General features: G+C 43.8%; 1 protein-coding gene across 1 annotated transcript in view; it reads right to left on the reverse strand.

The window, feature by feature from the left end:
• Positions 1 to 18,442, reverse strand: part of ATXN10 (ataxin 10) — a 103,283-nt gene extending 84,841 nt beyond the window's left edge. The window contains exons 1-4 of the mRNA XM_014533167.1: positions 18,287 to 18,442; positions 17,116 to 17,348; positions 13,358 to 13,440; positions 1,193 to 1,289 (exon numbers count right to left, since the gene is read on the reverse strand). Of these exons, the coding sequence (XP_014388653.1) occupies positions 1,193 to 1,289; positions 13,358 to 13,440; positions 17,116 to 17,348; positions 18,287 to 18,442 (569 nt within the window). The remainder of the gene's footprint in view (positions 1 to 1,192; positions 1,290 to 13,357; positions 13,441 to 17,115; positions 17,349 to 18,286) is intronic.
• Positions 18,443 to 20,511: the final 2,069 nt, after the last annotated feature.

A 20,511-nucleotide genomic window follows, 5' to 3' on the forward strand; every position in this document is an offset into this window, starting at 1 on the left:
CACGCCGGCCTTTGCTCGCTGCTCCTGCCTGGGGCCAGCCAGCTTCACTCCGTTGCTTGGCACCTACGTATGCAAATTAACGGCCATCTTTGTTGGCGGTTAACGGCCATCTTTCTTGGCAGTTAATTTGCATATTGCCCTGATTAGCCTATGGGAAGTGTAGCGAAGGTACGGTCAATTACCCTTTTTGTCTTTTATTAGATAGGATCATACAGATAACAGGTATATATATGCCTCCAACTCTACTTATCTTTGAGTGACAGTTATACTCAGGGCACGAGAAGGAACATGAGGATTATCTGATGCAAACACCACACTTTCCAAGTGACCCAGAAAAATGTATGCAACCAGGGAAGAATTTAGGCAGCGAGGGGTTATGTTTACCAGCACTAAGCTCCAGTTCCCTCATCTGCCCAAACATGGACAGCAACTTACCCCCAGGGCTGGGCACAGAACAGGGAGAATGTGCAGAAATGCCCAGCTCAGGACATACGAACAGCAGCTGCTCTGCTTACACGTTGCCACCACCAAAGTCACCCCATTCAGTGGCAACACAGCCAGGATGAGACACCAGGCCTCCACTCCCAGACACTGCTTTTCCCTTCCCTTCCTGCCCCATCACTTGTTCACCTTTGCACTCAATGCTCAAATTCTTACGAACTAACAGAGCTGCTCAAACAAAGTAGAAGACCACCAGGAAAAGTACCCTGAACCAAGCTGGGGGCGGGCTGGTACCCACACTAACATTCTCCACATCTGCCAGCACTGTGCCGAGCACACAGGAAGTGCCCAGACACATGAATGATTAACCCACTGCCCACAACTCAATGTTTTATGGCTTTTTCTTATAAATTACAGTGTCCGCTAAGGACAATATTTCTCATTTTAACCCAAACTTTTAATTTCTTAAAGTGAAACTGACACACAACAAAAGACACAAATCAATGCATTTGAGACATGAATACACCTACGCAACTACCACCCGGATGAGGGTGCAGAACACTCCCGAACCCCAGGAGACTGGCTCGTGCCCTCTCTCAGCTGGTACTGAACCCGCCGCCACTCACCAAGAAAACCACTATCCTCATTTCCATGAGCAAAGGTTCACTTTTCCTGTTTTTGAGCTTCATGTAAATGGAATGATATAACCACAATTTTCTCAGAAATTATAAGAACTCAGCAATATACTCACAAGAAGAGTTCCGGGAAAGCGTGCACCCACACGATAGCCTGGGAATCTTCATTCCGTGAGGCAATATTGCCTAAGAACTGCAAGCCACAGCGAAAAGCTGAGAATTTATGAATAAAAAAGATGTATGGTTTTTAGAAATTTTAACATAATGAATAAAGTCATCTTAGTAAGAAATTCCCAACATTTTTAAATAGGAAGTTTCTGTTATCTTTTTTTAACAATGACGGTGTCTGGTCACAGGAAACTTTGCACATGACATGAATATTAAATGCCTTACAAAACAATGCACTCTACAAAGTTAACTAACTTCTGGAAAAGATTATCAATGTCAACACATATACCTGTAATTAAGTTAACCATGGAATATGTGCTCTAATTTTTAAAAAGTTACTCTTAGACTAGAGTTTTTATAGTTAAAGCATGGTAAAAATGATTTAAAAAAAAAAGATATACTGGACAAATACCATTCTAAAAAGAACATCATAGACCATATAAAATCAGACATAATAAACCTTAAGGCTAATGCTTAAGGCAAAAAGCATTACTGAAGATTTTTATAAAGTCATTTCAGAATGACTTAATTCACCAGGAAGATATAACAATTTTAAATCGGAATGACCCAATAACATGGCCTCAAATATATAAGTAAAAGAAAAATTGACAGAGTATAAAGAGGAAAATCCACAATTAAATTGGATAATTATAATACAAACAAAAACATCAGTATACTGGTATTTAAAAGAATTGAATATGACTTATTGACAACCTTGCTGATGTGTTTAGAATATTTCATCAAATAAAAGTGCAAAATGCTGGACAAAATCTAGAATGCTGCTGACAGAGCTGGTGAGGACGGGAGAGGCAGGAACGCCCCTCAGTGCTGGGAGAACGCACGCGGGGCAGCCACTTTGAAAGACAGTTTGGTGGTTTCTTACAAAACTAAACATACTCTTGGCATGCGGTCCAGCAACCATGCTCCTCGGCATTTACCTACAGGCACTGAAAGCTGTGTCCACACAAACGGTTACAGCAGCTTTCTTTGTAACTGTCAAAACTGGGAAGCAGCCAAGGTGTCCTTCAGGAAGTGACCTGATGAACGATGTTGCATCCAGACAATGGAACAGCATTCAGAGCTAAAAAGGAATGAGCTAGCAAGCCGTGGAGACACAGAGGAAACTTCGCTGCATGTGACTCCGTGAGCGAAGCCCATCTGAAGGGGCTACATAGTGTATGTTTCCAACCGCTCCACATTCTGGAAAAGGCCAAACTATGGAGACGGTGAAAAGATGAGCGGTTGCCAGGGGTTAGGGGAGGGAGGGAGGAGGAGGTGGGACATAGAGGACTTCAGGGCAGTGACACTGTTCTTCATCGCACTGTCGTGGTGGGTACATGTCATCACACATTTGTCCCCACACCCAGAGCGAACCGAGTGTAAACCACGGACTTTCCGGGTGACATGATGTGTCGGTGGAGGCTCATCAATTGTAACAAATGAACTACTTTGGTGCCAGATGTTGGTGGGAAAGGCTGTGCAAGTGTGGGGGCAAGAAACACATGAGAAACCTCTGTACCTTCTCAATTCTGCTGTGAACCTAAAACTGCTCTGAAAAATAAACTTTATTAAAAAAAAAAAAAGAAAGAATAACAGTAAATAAAACTATTTAGTGACACAAAAAAAGAGACCTAAGTTCAATTCCCAACTTTTAGTGTGAACCTGCACAAGTTACTTAACTGTAGTCAGATGCAACTTCCTCATCAGCTAATGGTGCTAACAGTATCTGTTTGCAGAGCTGCTGTAAGGATGAGCTGTGAGCTCACTAAGTGTGAGCCTGTAGTAGGGACCACACTCAGTGCTCACTGGGCCACCCTCTCTTAACAGCACATAATATGGACTTGATAAACAGCTTAAAAAGTCAGATTTACAAATTTCAAATTAAAACGTGTTTGGTTCTATAGCCAGAGACTATCAGTGGTTCTCAACCTTCCTAACGCCGCGATCCTTTAATACAGTTCCTCATGTTGTGGTGACCCCCAATTTCATTGTTACAAATTGAAAATAATTAAAGCATAGTGATTAATCACAAAAACAATATGTAATTATATATGTGTTTTCTGATGGTCTTAGGCGACCCCTGTGAAAGGGTCATTCGATCCCCAAAGGGGTCGCGACCCACAGGTTGAGAACCGCTGCTCTAAATGGAAACCTTGAATACTTAATGTGTAAATCCTTATAAGAATCTTACTATTGAGACAGGTATGTTTATACACATTAGAGAGCACAAGAAACCAAGACCCTCACAAGTTATCAGTAACATGACCAAAGTCACACAATTATAAAGAATCGCAATTCTGGATGAATCCCTGTGATTGCGGCAACCCAATATGGTCTGAGTGTTACCTCAAGCTTATCAGAAACTCGACTCGGTAGTTATATGTGAACTTAATTAATAAAAAGGGAATTTAAAAATCTGCAGCATATGCAGTCTTCCCAAGGATATTTGCATACTGTAAGACAATATTTCACCATATAACAGAGGAAATGACAATCTCAACAAATTTAAAGAATTAATATATGAATAATGCTCACTGTGTACTAAAAATAAATCCCCCAAATGATTAGCACACCCCATAGTTTAAAATAGGAGATATAGTTCTAAATAACCCATAGGGACAAAAAAGAAATCATAACGCAAATAAAATATTTTAACCGAATGTTAAAAATACTGCACACTAAAACTTTGAGATGCAACTAAAATGGAACAGAGGGAAATCTGTAGCTTTAAAATGCATATGCTGGGAAAGATAAGCAATGAAAATAAATGAGCTAAATAAGCATTCTTTTCCAGAAACTATACAATAGCAAAATAATACCCCAAAATGAAGAAAATTAAAGATGAAGAGCAAGAAATTACTCAAATTGAAAACAATCAAAAAGAAGAGAATATCAACAAACCCAAACTGATTTCATCAAGAAGCTCAATACTGATCAACCTTTGGGAAGACTGATCAGAAGAGAGAAAGGGCACAAATAACAAAGAAAACTTTCAGAAATGAAAAGGAGGGGACTGCCAAGATCTTGCAACATAAAAAAAAAGAAAACCGTAAGATATTACAAATGATATCTTAATATCTTAAATAATATTATGCCAAAATATTTGAAAATGTAAATAAAATAACCGAAACCCGAGAATATAACTAACAAAAACGGACTCTGTAAAAAATTCCGTAAAATATTCAGGAAAAACCTGAAGAGTCCTCTAACCATTAAGGAAATTGAATCAGTAGTCAAATATTTTCCCAAAAAGAAAACCCCAGACCAAAATGTGGCCAGTTCACATTCAAGGAAAGAGTAATTCCAGTTTACACAGCTCTCCCAGAGAACTCCTACAGAAAGAGGGAGGCGACTCCCAAGCCAGCGTTCTGAGGCCAGCATCACTGAGACCCCAATCGGAACAAGGACAGAATCAAAAAGGAAGTCACACCCCTGGCACGAAACAATCCTCTAACAAAAGGCTCCGGAAGCAAATCACATGACAAAGTTGAATTTACACCTGCCTTGAAAGCAGCTTTAACATTAGAAATCAAAATTTATAACTGACCATATTAACCTGCAAAGGACAAAATCATCTGATCATCTCAAATCCTGTAGAAAACAGATTTGATGAAAGTTAACACCCACTCATAATTTAAAACAAAACAAAAAAACTCTTAGTCACCTAAGAATAGAAGGGGCCTTCTTTAACCTAAAAATAAGTATCAACGAAAACCCATAGCACACAGTATAATTACCTGCCGACTGCAGACAAAGAGTGTTCCTTCTGGAGGGAACGGGTCGACAGCCCTGCTGTTCCCGTTCCTAGTCAACATGGCACTGAAATCTGTCAGCAAGACCAAGACATGAAGCCCAAGGAGTGGAAAAGGAGAAGCAGAACTGTCATTTTACCCCTCGAGATGAAATGTCATTTCTAATCTACATAGAAAATATTAAAGTAGAACAAATTTAAGTAAGAATTATACCATGTTCACAGATTACAGGACTAGAGATTAAATGCAATTCCAGTCTGAATCACAGCAGGGTGAGGGTGTGTGTGTGTGTGTGTGTGTGTGTGTGTGTGTGTGTATAATTTCACACACCGGAAGATGTGTTTGTGTGTCTATGTAATCTGACGATATGATTTTAAAATTTGTGTGATGATACAAAGGGCCAAGCATAGTTGAGATGCTGTTCAAAGCAGTGAGAGGATTTGTTTTCACAAGACAGTGAGCCCTGTGGTGAGACAGTGTGGTCCTGGGGCAGGAAGAGATAAAGCAATAGGACAGAACAGGATAAGAAAGACTCAAACCTACGTTGACATGTGATTAACAGGGATGTAACAGCAGATAACTGAGTAAGAGACAGTCTTTTCAAAAATAATACTGGGACAACTGGGCATCAGTACGAAAAAATGGAAACTGGACTCCGTGTTCACACAACACAGAAAATGCCATTCCATGTACTAACCTAAATGCAAAGAAGTCCAAATAGAAAGGTTTTTAAAACAATAACTCTGTTAAGAAAGACTTTAAAACCAAACATAAAATAATATCCATAAAGGAAAATATTAAAAAACTATATTATATTAATAGACTACATTAAACTTAAGAACATTTTTTTTCCTCAAGATACCACAAAAAACAACAAAGAAAACTAACCCTAAAATAGGAAGACACGGAGCACATAACTGAAGCAGCTTCATGTACAGAGCACATTAAAAGAGCTCTTAGAAATCATTCAAAAAGACAAACAATCCAGTAGAAAAATAGGCCCAAAAAATCAAGAACTCAAAAAACACTTAATACAGTAGAATAGCCAAAAGGCAAATACACACACACAACACACGTGAACAGTGCTCACCCCCATGGGGAAAGCATGAGGCTCAACTACTACATCCCCACCAGACTGCGAAAGACACAGTCAGGAAATACCGCAGTGTCGTGAGGGTGTGATGGGTCAGGAGAGCAAGGCGCTACAGGCTCTGCACCCCAGCCTCCAGGAGCCTGCCCCCCAGACTGGGTGCTCCGTGTTTTTGAGTGGATACCAGTTATCTATCAGTAACTCTCGGCTCCAAATAACCCCTCCAGTGCCTGCTCTGCAAAAGAAAAGCTGGGCCCTTCAATGTCTCCACTGGCGGGGGGTGGGGGGTGGGGGGGGGCAGGATTTCTTCCCGGGGCTCCAGGTACCACAGCAGCCGCCTGCAGCGCTTCCCTGGTGATGAGCTCCTGCACAGCTGACAACCAGCCTGTCCCACACCAGGACCGTGTCAGGAGCGCTTTAAAGCTCCCTCCCTGCAGCCATGACAACCTACAGTAAGGGAGGTACTAAGATTCTCCCCCCTTTACACAGAGGAGGCCAAAGTTCAAGTGGTCACTGACTTACTCAGGACATGAAGTTGTAAGTGGTGTCAGTACAGCTGGCAAACAGCGGTGCCCTTCCTGGAGACAGGAGTTAAGGCTGAGCATGGAAGGCCAAAGGCCACCGGAGAATCTGAGTGGAAAGATTTTGCTCCATTAAAGGAATTCCCTCCGGGCATCAACCAGGAGACAGTTCCCAGGGCAGTGAACTTCCACAGCCCTTACGCTTTCTAGCTCTGCTTTGCTGGAAGACAAGCTGCCTGCCAATCCAGCCCCAGAGCTGCCGTCCTCTGACCTTGGACTTTCCCGGGTCAGAGCCTGTGCCTTCCCTTTAAACCCTGTTGCCTAAACCCTGGCTGAGCACCTGGCTGCTGGCTCCAAACCTCCAAGGCAGAGCCGCTGAAATGATGAAAGGCTAGGTGAGTAACATGCCACACTATTCACTTACTCAGACTGGCCCAACAGCTGGTGGTTCAACGAGAATTGCAAAACTGAGGCCAAAAATCAAAACACTGAAATTTAAAAAGTATACAATGAAAATGATGAGCCAAAAACCTCAAAGATGAATTAAGTTAATATTACTATCTAAAACAAGGATGCAGGGTACAAAACTGCACATACACATCCCTACCCATACATACAAGTACTGAAAAATGACTGAAAAAATAACTGTTTGTTTAATGTAGTCTGCATAGATAATGATGATTATTTTTCTTTCGACTTTTTGGAATTTTTTAAAATTATTCTATAATCCTATCTAATAAAGAGGGAACGTGCTAATTGAGCCTCATGTACAAAGATGGTGGTGCCCACAGCCAATAAGGAGGGAATATGCTAATTACCTGCCCCGCCCTCAAAGATGGCAGCTTCCACAGCCAATGAGGGAATATGCTAATTGATTGCCCCGCCCTCAAAGATGGCGGCTCCCACAGCCACAAGATGGCGGCGCCCAGTCCCCTCAGCCCCCCAGCCGCCCAGGGCTGCCCAAGATTCAGGTGACCAGGGCCAGCCGAGGCTTGCGCTGCTGGCAGTGGCAGTAGCAGAGGTGTGATGGGGCGTCGCCATCCCCTGATCCCCTCCCGCCCCCAAGGGCTCCCGAACTGTAAGAGGGGGCAGGCCGGGCTGAGGGACCCCCCTCCAGTGCATGAATTTTCATGCACTGGGCCTCTAGTAAAATTATAACATGCTTATAATAAAAAAAACTCTTCATTTTTAACCTTAAGATAAGTCATAACTTAAATGACATATTCCTACTGAGTATTTTAGAATACTAACACTCAAACTTTGTGAAAGTGAACACATTAAATAGGGCAACAACATAAGTTGGTCCGAAAGCCAACTGACCCAACAAGTCACCAGGCAACTGGAACTTAGCACTGTGAATCAGAACACAATTCTGGGAAGGCAAGGTTTAAAGATGTCCCAGAAACAAGAACAGAAAACTCCAGACACGGACAAATGACAGTTTACTTTTACCAAACAGCTTATCAAGTGATCTTTATGTAAATACTGCAAATGTTACCAAGTCCCTCAAAAATCCCAACATTATTTTTACAGATTAGAAAAGAATAAAAGCCAAAAATAACACCAATAACTCAATTAAAATAACTCATGCTTGTGTTTACACAAAATGTGATGAGCATAATATATTCATCACACCACTGTAATTATTCTCTGAAAATAATACTCTAAATATTATTTTGACAATGTAATTATAGTTCTTACCTCAAAAGTGGTTACAAAACTGGCACAGATACCCTGCTAAAATTCTACCAAGCATAAGGTTCTCACAGAGAAACAGTCAAAAAATAGTATAAGAACTTTATTAGGAACCAGAACACCTTTTAAAAGATTTGCATTAGGTTTGAACTAACATACTATAAATACTTCTAAAGTTTCATTGTTGAATACAAACTTCATTCTTGAATGAAATTACTTGAAATAAAATTCAGTAATATTCGTAGCTTCCTTTTTCAGGAAGGTAGCGAGAAAACTTAGCTTGCTTTCCTCCTTGCCTCTAGTAGCCTTGCAACTCGGCCTACAAGCATAAGTTGTCTACCTGAAATGGATACAACTAAAACATTAAAGACCTAAATAAATACATGCTCCATACTCACAGACTGGAAGACACTATCATTAACATGGCAATTCTCCCCAAAAGGACCTATAAATTCCACACAATTTCTAGTATCCATAATATACACTGAGTGGCCAGATTCTTATGACCACCCCATCAGTACTTCGTTGGGCCACCTTTTCCCTTCAATACTGCAGCGATTCTTCTTGGCATTGACTCCATGAGATGTTGAAAGGTGATGCGAGTTTAACTTCGTCCCACAAATGCTCAATTGGATTGAGATCTGGTGATTGTGGGGGCCACCTAATCAAGGTAAAGTCTCCCTCATGTTCTTGAAACCACTCCTGCACAATACAAGCACTGTGGCATTGAGCATTGTCTTGTTGGAAGAAGCCATCTCCATTGGGATATGTCATCAACATGATAGGATGAACTTGATCAGCAACGATACTTAGGTATGTTGTGCTATTCAGACATTGTTCCACACAAATTAAAGGGCCTAAATCACGCCAGGAAAACATGCCCCAAACCATAACACTGCCCCCACCAGCTTGAAGGGTTATACTCATGCATGTGGGGTGCATGTTTTCATGCTGTTTCCACCAAATTCTCACTCTGCCATCTGCATGATGCAACTGGAAACGTGATTCATCGGGCCACATGACTTTTTTCCAATGCTTGACTGTCCAATCCTTGTGTTCCTGTGCGAACTGGAGACGTTTTATCTTGGTAACTGCAGACAGCAAAGGTGTTTGAACAGGCCTTCGGCTTCCATATCCTATACGATGCAGTGTACGGCTAATTTGCCTACAAACGTCAGGTGGTCATAATAATCTGGCCACTCAGAGTGTGCGTGTGTGTGTGCGTGTGTGTGTATCCATCCCACGTTCAAAGGCTGTTAAGTCGCACTGTTTACCGATATCTTCAGAAAAAAATCACTTCTACTGTCGTGGTAAACAACCTGCTTCCCTATTTATAATGGTCTGGCCCTCTAGCAACTTCAGAGCGAAATTATAGCTAATTTGCCTACAAACATCAGGTGGTCATAATAATCTGGCCACTCAGTGTATAAGTAACTGACAAGAAAAAGGCAAACAACCCAATTAAAAACTGGGCCAAGGACTTGAATAGACACTTCCCCAAAGAAGATTGACAACCAACAAGCACATAAGATATTCAACATCATTAATCATTAGAGAAATGCAAATCAAAACTACAATGGGAGACTATTTCACACCCACCAGGATGATCATAATCTAAAGAAAAGAAAAGAAATGTTGGCCAGGATGTGGAGAAACTGGAACCTTGAACATCGTTGGAGAAAATGTAAAATGGCTCAGCTGCTGTGGAAAAATCTAGCAGTTCCTTAAAAATCCTGTATCATATCCCTGACTGGTTTGGCTCAGTGGATAGAGCATCAGCCTGCAGACTGAAAGGTCCAGGTTCGATTCCAGTCAAGGGCATGTACCTTGGTTGCGGGCACATCCCCAGTGGGGGGTGTGTAGGAGGCAGCTGATCGATGTTTCTCTCTCATCGATGTTTCTAACTCTCTATTCCTCTCCCTTCCTCTCTGTAAAAAATCAATAAAATATATATTTTTAAAAAATCCTGTATCATAAAAGCCTAATATGCAAATCAACTGAACAGCTGAAAGACCGGTGGAACGGCTGGTTGCTATGACACGCACTGACCACCAGGGGACAGGTACTCAATGCAGGAGCTACCCCCAGCCCACAGGCCCCAACCAGTGGCAGGGGACAGGGCTGGCAAGCGGGCGGCTCCAGACTGGCCAAAGTGGGTGCCAGCAGGGGAGCGGGGGGGGGGGGATCTCCTGATCGCCCCACTGGTCACCCCTGATCGCTGGCCAGGCCTAGGGACCCTGCCCGTGTACAAATTTCGTGCACCGGGACTCTAGTTTAAACATAAAATCAACCCAGCAATTCCACTCCTGAGTATATACCCAAAGGAACTGGAAGCAGGTACTCAGACAAATACATGTACATGCATGTATTTATAGGTGGCACAATAGCGAAATGGTGGAAACAACCCAAACAGTCATCAATGAATGAATGGCTAAAGAAAATGTGATCTGAGCATTCAATGGAATTGTTCAGGCATAAAAAGATAAAGTTCTGATGCATGCTACAATATGAATGAACCTCAAAAAAACATTATGCTAAGAAAAAAAGCCAGACACAAAAGATCCCATAATTCTATGATTCCATTTATGGGAAAAATCCAGAATAGGTAAATCCACAGACAAAATGCAGAATGGTGGTTGCCAGGGGCTCAGGGAGTAGGAAATGGAATACAGCTGCTCAGAGGGCCCAGGGTTGCCTTTGGGGGTCATAAAAATATTTGCAAGGTAGAGTTAGTACATGTACAGTCCTGTGAATGCACTAAATGCCACCACTCAGTTCAGAGTGGTTATTTTTATCTTACGTCATGTCAATAAAAAATTACTTAAGGTGATAAACTGCAGCTACCTAAATTGTGGACACCTCTCACACACCTCACAGAAACAGGTCTGTAAAGACCAGTCCCTCTAACTGTGGGTATCAGTGAGCAGCCAAGCCCAGAACCAAACAACCAATGTACTCATCAATCCAAACCAGTTCATAAAAAGTTTCAGAAATCGCCTCCTTTAAATTTGATAGATCATCCGCTTGCTTCAGTGAAGAGAAAATTAATCCTGTGAGATGAAATAATCTCCTACCATTTATTATATTAATCTCCTACCATTTATAAACAATGAAAAACAAATCTTTGCAGCAGAGGTGGGAGAGCAGAGGAAAGGGATAACGGACTGAGGGAGACGAGGGGAGATGGAAGACAGAAGAGCATATTATACTCTGATGAAAACGAGAACGGGAACAGCTGAAGAGGCGGAGGGAAGGGGATAATTTCAGGGCAGAGTATCTGCGTGCAGAGGGAGGCGCTGGGTCGGGCTGATGGCTGTTTAATCGCAGCGTTTGCTTGCAGGGCACTTCCTGCAGGCGTCTTATTTCGGGGCACATCGTCACGGCAGAAACCTGCTGCCCACCACAGCTCGCGGGATGCCAGGGACACCCTATCTACGACGTTTGTATTTTCCAGCCATTACAGACCACAGCACCTTCTGAACTCTCTCTGAATCACATGCCACACAGACTTAAACGCAGCTGCCTTTCCATGCAAGAGAGAGAAATCCATCTCTTACTGCCGATGGCTAATCCCCCAAGAGCACTGGGGCTTCCGTTTTGTTAAAAAATAGAGCAACAAACAGAACTTTGTAACATCTTAAAGGCAATTCACAGCTAAATCCCACAGCCTATCAATTTCTTGAGAATATTTGAAAAATTACTGCTGTTTAAAAAAACTGAGAGCAAACACTTTGTAAATTCTTAAGTTAACTTAATTCAAAGGCCCAAAGGAAGAATTCTAAATCAAATAGGAATATGCAGGAATTTTAACAAGTGAGCTTTAAATAAAAACACTAAGAAATCACAGAATAGAATGAAAATTAAACCAAGCCAGGCAGCATTTCAAACAGCTAATTTAGCCTATTGCACTCCGTGCCTCAGTTTCCTTGCCTGTAGAAAGAGATTATGACCTCAGTTCTCTACCCACCTTGCCACAGCAGCATGCATATTCACACGAAGGTAAGTATGCCTCACTTTCTATAAAAATAGGCATTAAGAACTGTATATAAATAAATTTATAAATCATTTTAAATATAGCTGGAGATTTCTCATTTAAAGAAGTATCTGTTGAATTATGTTATACTTTCTTTACTAAAAAGAATTTTAAGGACAGCTTTTTAAAAGCCAGATATTTACACTGGGATTTTCTTATTAAGTGACTTGGGCTTACCCATCAAGTATTTTAATTCTCTGGGTAAATATGCCATATATTAAAATTGTATGTGTTTTAAGCATGATGTTAAGATAATAACCCTCGCTCAAAGGCAAGTGTTGATGCTAATAGTTCAAGAACCAAAAAAACCTAGAAAAGCTTCCTGGCCTTCAATGTAAGAGGCTGGATTCTCCTCTGATCCCACATCAGCAGCCATTGCGATCAGAGCTAACCTCCATCTGTCGCACTCCTTCTTTGTCTAACACATTCAGCCTCTGGCTCTCCTCCATGGAATGTAAGCGCCCTGAGGGCAGGGGCTTGGGGTCACTTTTAGGATCACACCCAACACAGACTGGGGGGCTTAACCAATCAAAATGCCTGTCTCACAGCTCAGGAGGCTGGAGTGGGAGGAAGGTGTGGGCAGGGTTGGTTCCTTCTGAGGCCTCTCTCCTTGGCTTATAGACAGCTGTTCTCTCCCTGTGTCCTCACATGGACGTCCCTCTGTGTGTGTCTGTGTTCTGACGTCCTCTTCTTATATGGACACCAGTCACACTGGATTAGGGCCACACACACGACCTCACTTTACCTTAATGAACCTTTTTAAAGGCTCTGTCTCCAAATACAGTCACATCTGAGATACTGGGGGTGAGGACTTCACCATGTGAATTGGGAGGAACACAGCTCAGCCACAGAGGTAAGGAAGGAAGTTGCTAAAACTTTTAAAATGATAATTCTTAGGTACCACTAATAAAGTTTCTCTGCATCGTTAGAGAACATTTGCTTTAATGAATGATTAATACTCAGTGTTTAGTTTTTAAACCCTTTTCAAATACATAAATAATTCCTGAGTCTTCTGGACGTACCTGTCAGCAGGGCTTCCTGTTCCACTCGGAGTTCCCGAAAAAGAAGAATCAAATCAACAGCAATGCCGATTGTATCCAAGTTCCTGTATCGTGATGTTAAAAGAGACAAAGTTAGACACGTTCCCAAGCCCACATTTCACATGATCCAAAAGCAGCGCTGAGCCTGCTGGGGACAGTGCCTATGGCCAGCAGAAAAAACAATGGTCTCCAAAGAAAGAGCTCAGAATGTAGTGCTGCTTTCTGTAATTGAACAATCAGCCCCACTAGCTCCCCACACCTGTGAGTGTGACCTCACAGGGCAGAGGGGACTCCCAGCAGGAGTATATTAAGGACCCTGAGGTGGGAAGAGTGTCCTGGAGTATCAGGTGGGGCCAACTGAACCACAGGGTGCTTGTAAGGGGAAGAGAGAAGGTCAGGGTCAAGGAGGGAGGCCACGAGCCCAGAAATGCAGGCAGCCTCTCAAAGCTGGAAAACGTTCTCCTGAGCGTCCAGAAGGACTCTCCGTGTCACCTCAGTCACCTCAGCAGACACAGGAGAGATGGCATTACCCAGGAAAGCTCTATGGCAGCCCCTCCTGTCTAATGTGAATCCCTATTACATATGAGGCCCAAAGGATTTGAGAAGGTTATACCAGTAGAAACCCTGCCAGCTTGAACAAAATGCACAGAGAAAGGATGAAATGAAAGGTAGTCAGACTCCCCAAATTCTACAGGTAGAAAACAGGCTGATAAAACTACTCAGCTACAAACATGTGCTACCCTTGAAGAAAAAGGAAGGATGACGCTAAGGGCGGGGCCATGGGCAGAGTCTCAAGCCACGGAGGCTTAATGCCCGGCCTTGACACCTGAGTTTGCCCAACTGGATTTTGAAACTGCTTAGGGCCAGCGACTCCCCTTCCCTTCCATTCTCTCCACTTTAAAGGGCAATGGCTAACACTGTTATCCGATGCCTGTCCCACCGCTGTATTTTGGAATAAAAAAACTCATTTTCTAGTTTCACGTATCATGGGACATGGCCAGGCTCTTTCGTTCACCTATTATGTACGGCTGCCTTCACACTACCAGGAGAGAAATGAGAAATTCTGACAGAGGTCACGGAGCCTAAAGTACTTATTATCTGGCCCTTTACAGAAGAAGTACAGCAACCTCTGCAATTGGGTGACATTTACATGCAGAGCTAACCACTTCCAACAGTGTTCTCTGAGCACTTCCTGAACTGTCATGATCGGATGGTCTGCTCGGCCGTATTAGGCCCCGTTCCACACATCCTAGAGAAATAGCAGCCACATTCACACAAAGTGCAGTGTTCATACAGATGATGTGATAAGATCTAAGTCTCAGTAGCATCACACCTTCTGACTAACTCTTTAGTAACTTAAAGTAAAACACCAGGAAAATATATGTTGGTTGTGATCTGAATCTTGACAGGTTCAGAACTGGCTTCAGCACATTGTACGCGGAAACGTATTTGTACGTTTTAAGTTTGACTGTAAGTAGTAGAGCCACCTGTTACTACCCGCATACAATGTGTTTAAGGTTAGCCTTGAAGGCCTTATAGAATCTTTGTTGTATTTCTGACTAGAAAATGTTTTATTCTGAGCTGATACCCTAAACAGTTGGAATTTCCCTTTAAAATCAACAGTAAATAAATATAAATCTAGAAGGTAAAAGGCAGGAAAACTAACAAAATTCTATCTTGGTGTCTTTATTTTGTGCAACTTACGGGCAGGTTGAAATGAAACCGAACATTCTGACCCAACTGTAAGTTGCAAGAAATAAAGACAACACGACCACGGAGCATGGCCCAGCCAGGAGACCGCTGGTGTTTTATCTGCCACAGTATTTATTTGTGTAACGTTTGAATTTTTATAGTTTACATATATTACTTTTGTACTCAAGAAAGAAAATAAAGTGAATTGTTTCCCAAGAGAGTAACATAGCGTTTATTGACTGTACGGTCGCTCCCCAGGCAGGGGCAGAAACGACGTGCTGAGCGGTGTGCCCCGGGACCAGCAGGCACTTTACATAGTAATCTCATCTAAAACTCACCCTGTGGAAAGACAGGAGAAGCCGGTACTCAGGCGAAGGCCCTTGTCCAGGGCCAAGGGCTGTTACAGGGACGGCAGTCACACACAACAGGGTCAGTGTCTCAGGCTCGTTATGGCAGCTGCTCTGAGCTGAGCTCTAGGCTGGAGTCAGAAGGAACGCTCCTGGGCTCTTAGTGATGAGTGACTCGGACAAGTTCCTTAACCTCTGAGTCACAGTTCTTCCATTGTAAAAATGGGAAAACAGCAGCATACTATTTCTTTTTCTTTCTTTTCTTTTTTTTTTACAAGTATGGAGCCATCGCACAGACAATCTGATAACTATACAGACCCTGTCGGCAGGAACCATATGTTTTGATGTGTGTGACTGCCTATGGTTGCACTGCAGCATACTATTTCTTGAATTTGTTCTCAGGATTACACAAGACACTGCAAGTCAAGTCCTTGAGCTACAAAACCTGGTGCTTAGGGCAGGCGCGCAGAATGCCCGCTTCCTTTCCTGAGAGGCTGGCCAAGCGTTAAGACAGCCCTGCCAGCCCACAGCCAGTTTCTGCTCTAACTCCCCCTCCCTCCCCCCTCGCACGAGAGAGCCCCCCTGCCTAGAAAGAGACAAAAGAAACCTGCCCCTGGCCCACTCTTGCAGCACACAACCAGTTATGTTTTTAAATGTTGACTATTATTATCAAGATTATAATTGTTTCTATCCATTTGTCTGCAAAAGGATGGCAGGTTGGGTTTAGAATTAAAGTTAAACAACCCCAGCTTTTTTCCCTCTCGCCTTTTATCTTAAAAATCCCATTAATCACAGCGAAGCCTCAGGTATCAGAACTGTCTAGGCAGCGCAGGGCGTCCCCCTCAAGTGGCTTCTGGACCAGCCCGACTGCACCCATCACCGCAGTGACAGGGAGGCCCGGAGGCTCGTCTACACTCAAGTCCAGGAAAGAAAGGTGAGCGTGCTCTTTGAGGCTTCTGACTTCATCTCAAGTAAAAATGTTTAATAAAAAGCAGATTCCATAAAATCAAAGAGGAAAGGTGTTCAGTTCTGGGAGGAGAGAGCAACGTGTCAAAGAACGCGCACAGCACCGAGCAGTTTTTGCTCAGCTTTCAGCCACGTTATAGAACAGGTGGAGCCCGGCCAGCGCGGCTCAGTGGTTGAGCGTTGACCTACGAACCAGGAGGTCACGGTTTGAGTCCTGGTCAGGGCACATGCCCAGGTTGTGGGCTCGATCCCCAGTAAGGGGCGTGCAGGAGGCAGCAGGTCAATGATTCTCTCTCATCATTGATGTGTCTATCTCTCTCCTTATCCCTTCCTCTCTGAAATCAATAAAAATAAATAAAACAGGTGGAAGTGGAGTCTTAAGACAGGTCATCTTAGACCTTTACAAAACCTGCTCCCTGTTCAAAGCAAACACAAGGGCCACTCATTTAAGCACTGAAACGAATGAAAGCACTGACAGCGAAGACCAGCGAGGCCCAGAGCTGCATGTGCATTAGGCAGAGTCTGGGATCAACGACTCAGAATTAAGTTCCCATGTGTGCTGTGTGGAAAACCAGGTGCCTCAAAACACATAAATGCAAGTGAGAAACCTAAAGAACCCCCATGCTAACCACACTCCGTGGCGGTCACACCATTCTCTACCGGAGTCCTTCTCCCCCAGTGACACTGTAATGCCCCAACGGTTTCTCAGAGCACAGGTGAGGACAAGCACGCCACCTGATGGAGTTCTGGTTCACGGAGCACTCGATGCAGGCGTTGCGGAGGCACCGGAAGCATTCTGTTATCAGCTGCAGACTCGAGGCCAGGTGCTCCACGCGGGACGGGTCTCTGCAGGCCAGCTCGACGGTGCGAGCGGATCTCTTCAAGATATCCAGGACTCTTTGGAAGATGGTCCTGGGTGCAGTTTCCCTGAAAGAGGACAAAACTGTCACCAACCAGAAAACAATAACCTAATCTCCCCACGTCCTGTTCAGAACACAGCCTGTCCTTCTTTCTGGGAGGGTGGGGAGGTGGGCTAGGCCTGCCTGGGCCAGCTCCCTAGTTAACAACACAAAATAAAAGAGCTACACGCACTGAGCGCTACATGCCAGGCACTGTCCTTATCAACATTTTCATGTGTTATATCGTTTAATCTTTGCATTAAGCCAGCACTGTCCTCTCCATTTTAAAGATAACTGAAGGGGGGGGGGCTTTGAGCAACTTGCCCAGGGCCTCGGGCAATTACTGGCAGAGCCCAGTCCCAGTGGGGGCCGTGTGACCCTGTGCTCCACTCCCAGGACAGCCCAATCCCACTTTCAGGGACTGTTCGTGCTCCTGGATCTGCCCTTAATCCAAGTGGAATCGCTACATTTCATGTTCCAGATAGAGAGCAGAGCCATGGCCTGTCACCCAATGCGCAATAAAGCACAGTTACCAGAAACCAGTCATGAGGACTGACTGCCTGGGAGGCAAATATATGATCCATCTCTAGATACAGAGAAGCTGGCAACACTGAGGGAGAGAGAGTGTGCCAGCGCGCACGTAGTCATTCAACTACGTGGGGGGGAGGGGGGGAGGCGGGGGAGGGAGACAGAGACCAAGAGCCTGTGCCCAGGGGAGAAATGAGCTTGAGCTGTCCCCTCAGGCACCCAGTTCCCACATGCCTCTCATGCCAGGAGCGGGCCTGCACTGACTCTCATTCCAAAGCTATGAAGGTAAGAATTTTTTGTACAACACAGCACCTAAATGCAAGCCAACTTCCTCATTCCGGACTCCCCGGGAACCAGCCATCTATCTCAGCGTTAGAAGGTGGACTGCTGTGGGGACAGTGTACGGATCTTGCAGATTCATTGACCAGATGTGTTTCCTCCTTTTGCCCTCATCCTGCAATCACAACCCCCTACGTCACCTTTGGATTAAGCCAGGTCGTCAGGGAGCTGCGCATGCATGCAGAACTAGGGACCATAAAACGCCTGCAGCTGCTGGGCTTGCTCAGTGTCGGGAAGACCTGCATGTCCCCTTTCCCGCCCAGGGGAGCTACTCCCTCCTTGAGCTTCAGGGCCATGCGCGCTGGTACTCCAGGTGGTGTGTGTGCATCGCATGGGCAGCTCGTACAACCACACTGATGGTCTCAGCCTCTCCTTTAAGATGTCCACAGCATCCAGAGCTCATCTTTAACATGGAGTCCAAGGCATGACTTCAAGTATTAACCTTATTTTTCCCCACCTGGCTTTCCCTTCTCTCCCTTATCTTTTACTTTATTCAATCGTTTTTATATTTTCAGGTGCTTCAAATTTGTTTTTGGAAAGAGGCAGAGTGTAAATTAATCAATTAAAAATTGAGAAATCAGGCATAAAATAAAATAATTTGCCCGCATCTCCCCAGTCAGCCGTCTCTAAGTGTGGAACGTGAAGTGAAGCTTTGACTCAGCATGGCAGTGACTGGGATCAAATGACAAAGGAAAAGCTCGAGGGCACACACGGACCTGCCTCAGTGCCCGTAGGCAGCAGCTCAGTAGTAGCCGTTTTCAGTGCCAATTGCCACAAAAGACCTTCACTAACTCTCTCAGGAAAGCTTTAAGGAATACAAAATACAGTGCAGCAGACATTTAATACGCTAAGAAAATACCCAAGAGTTAAAACCTTTCAAAGACTGCCACGATCTCTACAACAAAGAATTTATTATTTAATCTGACATTCAAATAGAAGCAGAGCTCTGCAACTTGAATAATCTACAGTAAAGCCTCTTTTTTCCTAGTAAGATGGCTAAAATATGTGTATTACACCTGTGATAAAGAAGCAATTATGTCTTCTTTCAACTGGTCCTTTGCAAGCTACCTCTGGCATGGGAGTCAACTTCCTACTGTGAAGGTCGTCCTGATGTCACTCTGAAATCTTCACATTCAGTTTACTCAAAATTGGTATCTAGCACTGCAAAAGCTTGCAATCAAACTATGGTAGACTAAACACAATAGGAGAAAAGCATTTTCTTAGGAAAACTGGGTAACTGATGTTCCAGCAATAGAACAATTAATTCATGAACTGGCCTGTGATGATTCCCAATGTCACATGTTAATTTGTCATTTATGCACCATGCCTTTTTCTTTCATTCTTTCTTTTCTTTTCAATCCTCTCCCAGGGATATGTGTATTGATTTTAAAGAGAAAGGAAGGGAAAGAAACATCAATCGGTTGCCTCCCATACACACCCTGACCAGGGGTCGAACCCGCAACCTAGGTATGTGCCTTGACCGGGAAGGGAATCTAACCCGCAACCTTTTAGTGCATGGGATGACGCTCCAACCAACTGAGCCACCTGGCCAGGGCCATGCCTTCTTTTTTATTTATTACACTTTCAATCAAAAGAAAAATGTTTAACTGAGCTAGTCAATCAACAGGTTCCTGAATCCAAGTAACTATGACCAGCCACTCAAGAGGAACCATGGCAGCATCCATCGGGCACACAGTAATTCACATCTGTGGGTCAGAGAGAGGGGGAGCTAGGGTTGTGATCACTGTCCTTTCCTGTCTCCGGGTCGCACACCCATGAACTCCTGAACATGCCAAGCACCTGCAACCCTGTGTCTGTTCCACCAGAATGCCCTTCCCACACCTTCCCAGCCAGTTCTCTGCCTGCAAGTCTTTGGGTCTCCTTCATTCTCAGCCCTGGGGGAACTCCCCACTAGTCCAAGTGAACCAGTTCCCACCTCCATGCTCCACTGGCACTCAGTCCAGAAGACTGCAGTAGCACCAACATCCATCATCTTCACTTCCAGTTACCTCCCCAGCTGGTCTATAACCCCCCCCCCCCCCGCCCCCAAAATAGAGACTTTTTTTTTTTTTATCCTTAGGCCCAGAATTGGCATTCACTAATTGTTCTGTTCGATTCAAGTTTAAAATAAGTGATGAGACTATTTGCATACTCAGAGTGACATCTGACTTGTGATCCAAACCCCTCGGAAACCAGGCCTGAGCAAGCAGTGGAATCAGTGCCTGGAAAAGGGAACTGCTGAGGCCTCGGCTCACCCCTTCCATTTCCATTAAGAAAGCCACATGTCCTGGACCCCAAAACATGAAAAATGTCTTATGTTAAGAGGTAGATATCTTCTGATTGCAACTTAACAAACATCTAATTT

This window comes from Myotis brandtii, unplaced genomic scaffold (genome assembly GCF_000412655.1).
Source record: "Myotis brandtii unplaced genomic scaffold, ASM41265v1 scaffold952, whole genome shotgun sequence".
In the NCBI taxonomy this organism is placed as follows: Eukaryota; Metazoa; Chordata; class Mammalia; order Chiroptera; family Vespertilionidae; genus Myotis; species Myotis brandtii.